General features: G+C 34.4%; 1 protein-coding gene across 50 annotated transcripts; it reads left to right on the forward strand.

The window, feature by feature from the left end:
• The first annotated feature begins 284 nt into the window (after nt 1-284).
• LOC110911430 lies at nt 285-5510 on the forward strand. 50 transcript variants are annotated; one of them, XM_035983793.1, is made up of 9 exons: nt 285-691; nt 841-1035; nt 1472-1520; nt 1601-1656; nt 2161-2277; nt 3044-3122; nt 3233-3294; nt 3540-4322; nt 4411-5510. In XM_035983793.1, exons 1-6 carry the CDS (start codon nt 656-658, stop codon nt 3065-3067), a joined length of 477 nt encoding a protein of 158 aa, XP_035839686.1. In that variant the 5' UTR covers nt 285-655; the 3' UTR covers nt 3068-3122; nt 3233-3294; nt 3540-4322; nt 4411-5510. The 50 variants fall into 50 exon arrangements, 32 of the variants coding, with proteins under 32 accessions (XP_035839686.1, XP_035839689.1, XP_035839679.1 ...); XM_035983796.1 differs by having other exon boundaries at nt 4275-4322; XR_004880738.1 differs by having other exon boundaries at nt 841-1520; nt 1601-3122; nt 3540-3881; ... (1 more) ...; nt 4411-4606; nt 5220-5510.
• Nucleotides 5511-9511: the final 4001 nt, after the last annotated feature.

Below are 9511 nucleotides of genomic sequence, written 5' to 3' on the forward strand. Positions count from 1 at the left end.
TGGGAAAAAACGGTTAAAAACCGGTCCCAACCGGTTATACCAGTTATTGTTTTGGACCTCAAAAACCGGTTAGTAACCGGAACCGGTTATAAAAAAAAACCGGTTTTTATTTTGGGTGAAAAAACCGAAACCGGTTAATAACCGAAACCGGTTTTTGAAAAAAAACCGATTTGTACACCTCTAGACACATGTCACCCATTGGTTTAACCCAAATAAGCAGACACCTCAGCTGACAAGTGGCATAGCTGTTAGGGGCGGATTGATTTGGCTTCTCACATACGCTGCTTCTTCTTATGTATGTTTCTTTTATACACTCTCTCTCAATTATTGTTCCTTCTTTCAAATCAAAACCCTAACGCCGAATCGCCTCCTCAGGATCTCAATCATCAATCCTTTCATCTGGTTATCCTTCTTCTCTGCACCATCTTATCACAAACCCTAACCTCGATCAAACTTTTTCATGTATTGGAGAAACACTAATCAAACTATTCATCTTCACTCTGTTTATACCTTAATCCAATGATTTCTTCAATCGGTAGCTTTGTTGGGGTCTCTAAGTGGCTGCTGTCATATCTCTTCGCCGACGTCCTCTGTTCATATATCTCACCGTTTAATCAGTTAGGGTTTGGTGGTGGATCGAATTTTTAAGTGAGTTATGGTTTGGGGTCGGATATTGGTGACAACAAGGAAGGTAAGGTTGATGTTCAAAACTTCAGATGTTATTTCCATATGATTTTCCTAACTGCTTTATTTATTGATAATGATGATAATGATAGTCGATATCTTGAAACATTTTGCCATGAGTGTGATCTTGTATTGAGTTGTGATGTTCTTTTGCAGAATTTGACAAGTAGATCATTAATAGATGATGTGCTGAAGAAAGTTAGGACCTCGAAACCCTTATATATATATAGACTAGAAGATGTACCCATGTTTCAGTTGCAAATCCTAACGTATTGGCTGTTATTACTGCTGCTACAAAGGAGTCTCAGGTCTGATCATTCACTCTACATTGCTTGGAGGCAAAAAAAAAAGGTATGCTCATCAATTCAAATCCAGTTAATAATGAGGTTTAAATTTGCTAGCTGAGTAATTATAAGCTAATAAGCATAAACTTAAAAAGCTAAACCAAACACAAGTTAAGCTTATTTTATATAAAAAAAAAACCCCTTAAAAAGCTATAAGATTTGTTAAAAAAGCTAGGCCAAACATCCCCTAAACCCAGAAACCTTGATTTAAAAAAAAAACATTAGGGTTTAGGAAGTGTTTTGTTCAGTGATAAAGTGATTGATTCAGCAAGCGAAGAGTTTAGTGGTTTGTAAAAATGGAGAGAACTCCAGCAGCTTGTGCCATGAATTGGAGCATTCAGCTATGAAAAAGCCCTATGCTCCAACAACTCTGGTGAATTAGGATTCTTTAAATATTCTTACGTTTTTTGATGATTTATTGATGATGATTAGCTACATGACAGAGCGGATTAGAGGATGCCTATTATCTATGTGAAGCTATCACGTTACCAGGTAAAAATATTTTTTCCTTTTTGGATATCTTTTTTAATAATTTTAAATATTACAGCAAATATGTTTACTGTTCTTTTCAGCAAGGAAGGAACTTCATTTCCCTGATTTCTCTGTGCTATGTCAGCAAGCTAAAAGGGTATTCTTGTCTATTCACATGCAATGTCTGGGTGGGTGTTTGTGATAATCACCTATCAACGTAATTCCACTGGCTTAGCTTTCTCTTTAGCTGGTAAACAATCCGAATGGAGATATATCTCTTGCAATCCCCCTATCCTTGATCTACACTTTTTCAAGGGAAAAATATCTACACTTTGACGAGTAAAGCAAGAAAGTGGGTAATTCTTCATCTGGTAGTTCAAGTAAATGCATGCGAAGATGAAAAGAACAGTAAACATATTTGTTGTTATTTGATGATCGATTATTGTATGGATTAGTATTGTTTAAATATTCTTACGGTTTTTTTTTTTGTTTTTTTTTTTTGATGATTTATTAATGATGATTAGCTACATGACAGAGCGAAATAGAGGATGCCTATTAGCTATGTGAAGCTATCACGTTACCAAACCAACATCAACTTATGACAAAACATTTTTTTTATTTTTTTTTATTTTCTACTAATTTGATAATTGATGGTTTGCAGGTGGGGAAGAAGAACAAGTGTAGTTTTCGGCTGGTTACAGTTGAGGATGGACTTTACTCACTCGAATACAATCCATCAATGTCTACGCTTCAAGCGTTCTCTATTTGCGTAGCGGTTGTAAGTAGCCATAAGTTGACTCACATCTTTCAAGTCAATTATGTTCGAGAGTCGAAAGAACTGTGTCTAAAAACATACGATCACCAACGAGTGATAAGAATGTTAAAATTCGCGAGGAGTTTGTTTCGAAACCACCAGCATCACCTGTTGGTAGGGTATAAATTTAGATGTTATATTAGTTTAGATGCCATTTATATTTTTGAGATGGCAATGGATTCAAAACAATCACTATGCGGTTAGGAGTGGATGTGATTGTTTTTAGCCGTACATATTGGAACAGGTAATGTTTAATGTTGTTTGATTCTTTATTTGAGTTCTTGCAATTGAGTCAATTGATGATCTTGCCCTTAGTGTTGTTTTATATTACCGTTATGTGGATAAGCAACCCAAAGTGTTGGCTGTATCAACAATGGATACTCATTCATTATCATATTAATTTCACTGGACTAAATGATTGAAAGATTATGACTTTAGAAGAAAAACGTGTAGGTCTGAGTGAATATTGAACTGTGATTGATTGAGGGTGTATGTGTTTTTTATAGGTGGTCTGATCATTGGCCGATAACGCCCGTTAAGGGCTGCTTGACTCTGTTTCAGACTGTATGTAGCTTCCCACCTGGTTACCACATGTTAAGTTTTACCTTAACATGTTTTTGTTAATCTGATAAGGGATATTTAAGTCTTGATGAATTGTTCCAGGTCTTTCTTTGGAGGTTCTTTTATGCATCTTTGGCAGTCTTTGACTTATGATATTCGACTATTGCAGGGCAATTGGTCACCAAAAGTATAAGATGATGGCCAGGTCACTAGCGATATTTCTATACGCCTTGCAGAAACTGTTGAAGGTAAGATTCTTATTCAATCACGGATGAACGTGTGTTTGTAAGAACCTTTATATCATGGCGCTTTGTGTGTTTGTAAGATAAACCACCCTTTTCGTTAATTTGGATGGTAGACGACGAAGAATACCGCTCCCGTAGGCCAAATCATGCAATAAGGAAAAAGACTAATCTCCTGGTAATCAATTATTCAGTCACTTAATTTAGTTTAAATCGGAGTAGTTAGAATTTGTTCAGAGATTGAACTTACATCTGGTATAATTTGGAATTTAGTGTTGAGAGGGTATAGTTTTGTCGTCATATTAAATATAGTACACCGGATCTAATGTCCATGAAAGTATGAGCACTTTTCTTCGGAGTGATGTTATCTATTTGGATTCAGATTTCAAATGTGTGAATTTGCTTTTTATTTGAGTTAAAAAGGAAAGCAGAGAAAACTTCCCCACGCCGTGCCATTAGTTTGATTTGGTTGATTTGGTGAAACTGATTGTGAGCAGCAGTCGGTTAGGGTTGAAGGGGGTGTTGATGGTCGATTATGGGTACAAGGAGGAGTGGTTCAACGCTGCTGGTTGTGGTGGTTTCGCAGCGGTGAAGATGAGTGGAGGCGGTGGTTGGCTGCACGGATCTGGTAGTAGATGGGTTATAGGTGGGTGTGGTATTCGTGCCATTAGTAGAAGAGATTTAAAAACAAAACTGATGATGCAACAATATCTTTACGAGATTTGATTAAAATGTGATTTACCAAGTGGAATTCCCATGTCGAAGGTAACAAGTCTTGCTTAAAACTTTTAATTTTCTTAGTTTTTTGTTAAGGGCATTTGTATAATTGTATCTAGATATTGTATTTTTTAGTTTTGATCGGTCGATTTCAATATTTGTCATGTAAATATTTTTCACCTGGCATCTATAGTTAATTCCCTATGCTATTTGTCACACTTTTCCTTATTAATGTTTATTTCTCTCGCAACCAATATGTACAGTTAATAGCGTAATCATTTTATGTTGTAAATTTTAATTGGCCACTAAAAGTTCAATACACAAGTTCAGAGTTATAGTTATTTTAAATTTTGCATCGTTATTATCTCATGTTGTCTTCCCTTTTAAATTTGGACCAATAAATTGTTCGTGACTTTTGACTTTTTTAACATTGGCTTGCAGATCATCTTCTTTAAGATTTGACATACCAATGGCTTTATCAACAAAAAAGTAAGTTACCCTCAATGGTAGGCCATGATTTATGAGCTTGATTTAAGTCCCTTTTTTCGTAATTTCAAAAGGTGCAATTGTTGCGCAGATTATTGTTCTTCTAGGTTGTATTAAGTACAAAATGCACAAGGAATATCCCCAAAAAAGCTTCAAAAAAAATAATCTTCAAAGCAATAAATAATAGTTCATCGCCGTTCAGAACTGAGAAAGTTATTGATTATGTGGGATTTGTTTTAAAGTCGCCAGATGGAGGACCACCTATTCTTCCTGAATTCATCGATGCGGTAACACTCATGCTCTGTTTTTCTTATAGCGTCTTGTGTTTTTTAATTTAGGTTTTTTCTGGGGTCCTATATGATAACCGGGATACTTTGTATGGGTATTTTTAAATTTTGATGGAAATACTTGATACATGAATGGTGGTGATATGGGGATCTAGATCTGCATGAACATTAGTTGATTCCCTTAGAAACAAAATGGACCAATACAATTAACATTCTGATGGTTTTTATCTCTAACATAACATTATGGGTCAAATTGGGTAGTATGTAGTTTTATTAACGGGGCATACTTGGTTGACAAAAATAGTAAAGTAAATCTTAGGATGGGCGAAAGTGAACACTTCTTTTACCACCACCATCCACCTCTACCTTTACCTAGCTACCAAAACAACAACTATAGTGGTTGACCTGTTGTGACCCAACCCAGGGCCTGTATTAAATTCTAATTTAATTTTTATTTTTTGTGTTTTTTAAATAACATGGGCATGGAGTTGGATTTGGCTTACGGGTTAACGTCTAGGCCATGACACGACCCAACACATCCCTCTATATTATTTTGGGCTTGGACTGGATTCAAGATAATGCAGCAGGATTAAATTGTGAATTGTGCTTGAAGGTTAAAAGTTGAAGGCCCGAAGGGTTGTTGATAAAGTCTTGAAGGCCTGTATTTGTCCGTGGTCAACCATATGTCTAAAAGACAACCAATGTGGTCTACAAGGAATTTTTTACTGAAATTTTAGTGATTTGTTATTTCTTTCTTCCGGCATTTGAATAGTTTTCTGTTTTTTTCTTCCAATGTATGTATTTGTACACAACATTTCATTTCAAAGTAAAAAATATGGTTTTGGTTGAAGCCCGCGTATTACGCGGGCATTAACCTAGTTTAATATATACATATCTTTTCTAACTTTGGATTTCAACTCTTATACTTTAAACGATATAGTTTTAAAACTATCTGGAAACTATCTGGTTTACTTTGTTTTTTTTTTTTGAACAGCAAATTTGGATCACTGACGGACCACTGGAGTATTATCGTGCCACCAGCAGAACCACCCGATCATATCCATCTCCACTAGACATAATGTCTATACATCAGTTCAGGAGGAAACCCAATATATATGGGAAAACCCCCTTGTGGGAGTCGAACCCATGACCTATTAGTCCTAAAATCTTATCCCACCCTCAGGATGCCACTAGGCTATAAAGCCAATGACTTGTGTTTGTGTTTGTTATTTATTTATTTTTTGCAAAAAAAAAAAAAAAAAAAAAAAAAAAAAAAAAAAAAAAACTAAATACGAATGTGTTTAAAATTTTTGTTGACATTATGGTAAAAAAATTTATTCAAAAGAGATTTTATTCAAGATAGAGTATTTTTTTGTATCGTACGCTATAGCGATCGCCGATACCATACCGGTAATCTGACAAACCGAACTGATATCGATATTATCGAAAGCTGTAACGTTATTAAAGTTTGTGGTTTTCTATCGATGTAGAACCACGTCCCGGCATCGTTTTGGGCATATCACAACTTTTTTTTTTGGTTTTCTCTTTTGATTGTTACACCGAGTGTCGTACTGTAACGAACCGAACCGATTTTATACGTCTTTAACACATAATTTATATTTAATTGGATTTTCTCTAAGAATGTATGTTTGTTAACTTTCTGAAAAATGGAATATGCAACTGTATCTAGATATAAATTTTGTTGAAACAGATCAAATATGGGTACCGTATTAATATCATAATAAACCAAACCAATGTAAAACTAAGGGGCCGTTTGGCAACTTCTAAATGATTAAGTGTTGAACCAGTAAGAGAGGTCTGAACCATTAAGTGTTGAACTAGTAAGAGGTCTGAACCATTAAGAGCTAGTATAATGCTTAACCGTTTAGAGGCAAATGTCTACCAATTCAGATTATAGGTCTTAAGCATTCAGACTCAGTATAATGCCTACCATTCAGAGGCAAATATTTGAACCATTCAGACATTTGCTCATGAAACAAACAGTCTGAACCAATAAATGTTGAATCAGTAAGAGGTCTGAACCATTAAGAGCCTCATTAAGAGGTAAACAAACAACCCCTAAGCCGAATTCATGCGCTTAGTGCGGGATCTACGGTTGCAAATGAACACGAACAAGACCTCGTTCGTGTGTGTTTTTGTTAAGAAATATATGTGTTAACAAATTGTTCATGAACACTTGCTGAACAATATTTTATATTCGTGTTCGTTTGTTAAGGAAATGAACTTGTTCGTTTTCATTTGTGTTTCTTTGTTAATTTTAGATGACAAACAAAAACACATGTTGCTGAACACAAATGAGCGCTAATGTTTATCAAAGCCGGCCCTAGGGGTGGACGGGGAGGACCACCGGCCAGGGCCCGATATTTCGAGGGGCACGTTTTTATAAAAAACCCCCGATATGTATATGTAAAATAATTTTTTAATCGGGTACATCCATACAAACACCAACATAGGCCCCCTTACAAAACTATTCTTATGGTTTAGATTTGTTATTAATCTCTTAGGCAATAGGTTTAGACCTTTAGTGAGCCAAATACCCAATTTCGTTAAGCCCTAAAGGCACATTTTTTCGAGCTCGAACAGGGTACACGAATTCTCAGGACCGGCCCTGATGTTTATGAACACAAATGGAAACAAACGAACACAGACAAGCATTCATGAACAAAAATATATAATACACCGACACTTATTAAATATTTTATTTGTCAGAATTTTGAAGTATTTAAAAAAGTATAAAACCTAAAAACACTAATGAACTATCAAATACAAACGAACACATTACCGAATGTTTACAAACATAAATAAACGAGCGCGGTCTTTGTTCATGATCGTTCATTTAAGTAAATGAACGAACGGAATTTCTTGTTCATTTGTTTAATAAACTAACGAATACAAACGAACTTCTCGTCAAATAGTTTACGAACTATTCATAAAACATTTAGTTCGTTTGCAGCCGTGAACGAAATCCAAACTAATAGATTTTTTTTCTTAAGAGCAACCGGTAGTCGGTAGAAGTACAGTTTGCAAAATGCCAACTAAGCTGTCTCGTAGGAATCTTTTTAAATACGTTTGACTTATATGTTTTTTCTTTTTTTTTTTTTTGAAAGGTTTTTGACTTATATGTATTAATTGATATTGTGGACATGATTGATGAGTATTATAGGTTTTGACGTAAGCTGATGATGTGATTAATTAATTATGTTATAATATCAAGCGCTTGGCCTTTTCACGTAAAATAATATATTATATGGTTTCAGTTTCTTGCTAGTTCGGTTTTTTATGTTTATATAGAAATTTCGCCTTAAAAAAATGTGTTTGAATACATTTTATATTACCTTGATCATCTCATGTAGCTTTAACTATATATGTCAAATTTAAACCGTTACAAATAAAACTATAAGATCAGGAGGTAATTGCCTACAAATAGTACCTTTTAAGGAAATTCCCTATATACAAACGTTTGTTCTTTTATGTTAGATACTTTCATATACCAAAAGGGGTTGTAGCATACTAACATAGTGGCACAAAATATTGGAAGTGTGTCCTTTCTCGTTAGTTTGAGGGTTATAGTCATATAGTGAACAAAGTAACTGACTAACTGAGTTAGCCGTTCTAAGAAAAAAAATTATATCATTGTTGGTCCTTTGTTGGCACGTTAATACGATTGAATTTAATACATACTTTTTGATATATAATAATTTGTCAAATATTAAAGATCGCTTTTGATTATAACAAATAAGATAATTTTATAATATCCTACATGTCTAATATATTCTTTATTCTATAATGATAGCATGCCTGCCTCATGTAAAGTTTAAACTTACAGAAATTGTTTTAGATACAAGTGTGGTATAATAAATACATGATGTGATGATATGAAAACGGGTGCATCATTTCAAAGAAGTAAATATCAACGGCAGTGGTGAAGCTTGACAATGAAGACGAGTGGTCGAAAACGTATATACCCAAAAATTTCTATAGAACCGGGGGTCGAAAACGTTTATACCCAAAAATTTCTATACAAAAACTACATATATAATACTAGTGAGCGAAAAGTTCAGGGGATCCCCCTCCGGCCCCTCTTAAGCTGCGCCCTTGATCAATGGTAAATCTACAAGGAATTACAGTATGGGTAATATCTATACTATATTATAATACATGAGGAAAGGATTCCCAAAAGTTAAGAACTTCTTCTCCCATTATTTATAAATAAACCCCTAGAATGAGGGTAAAGTGGTCTTTTAAACCATAATTATTTTTTAGTCCCTCAATCTATTACATTTAAATCCTTGACATTTAACATAATTATGGGTAATTAGTTACACTTCCCTCCCCCCTCTTTAATTCTTTAATGTATTCCTGCGATATCTTACAACCCGTAATGTTTTAAAAAAATCCGAAGGTACCATGACGATCGGCACATTTTTTTAAACATTTCGATAGTCGTCTTTTTTAGTTTCGCCGTGCGTTCATAAAGTACAAATAGCCTATGCGTAAATGTACAATTGATTAAAGCCAACATTTGTTTTTTACCCAAGCCAGCTTTGACCATTACCTAGCTACCGTACATTAACATTTGTTTTTTACCCAAGTTTTTTATTTTGAACGGCATTAATAAACTAAGATATTCCTTAATTTTACTTGTACAGAGTCAGTTTGTTGTGGCATGTTTAATATAGTAAGTATAGATAAAACTCACAACAAACTTCCTATTAAACATGCCACAACAAACTAAACAGGATATGTGCATCTTATTTTAAAAACTTAAAACTCACAACAAACTTCCTAAATAAATGGATGACCAACCTAAAACTAAACCCTAATGGACTACAATAAATACATAGCAAACACTCACAATTCTACATTTCTATTGCTAAACAGATT

Source organism: Helianthus annuus, chromosome 15, assembly GCF_002127325.2.
Source record: "Helianthus annuus cultivar XRQ/B chromosome 15, HanXRQr2.0-SUNRISE, whole genome shotgun sequence".
NCBI classification, from domain to species: domain Eukaryota; kingdom Viridiplantae; phylum Streptophyta; class Magnoliopsida; order Asterales; family Asteraceae; genus Helianthus; species Helianthus annuus.

What these genes read in the sequence shown, in the direction of transcription:
- LOC110911430 (XM_022156041.2), top strand. Translation starts at nt 656, where the DNA reads ATGGTTTGGGGTCGGATATTGGTGACAACAAGGAAG. An exon ending in TGAAGCTATCACGTTACCAG is followed by an intron (nt 1,521 to 1,600) that starts GTAAAAATATTT and finishes TGTTCTTTTCAG; the next exon opens with CAAGGAAGGAACTTCATTTC. An exon ending in TATGTCAGCAAGCTAAAAGG is followed by an intron (nt 1,657 to 2,160) that starts GTATTCTTGTCT and finishes GATGGTTTGCAG; the next exon opens with GTGGGGAAGAAGAACAAGTG.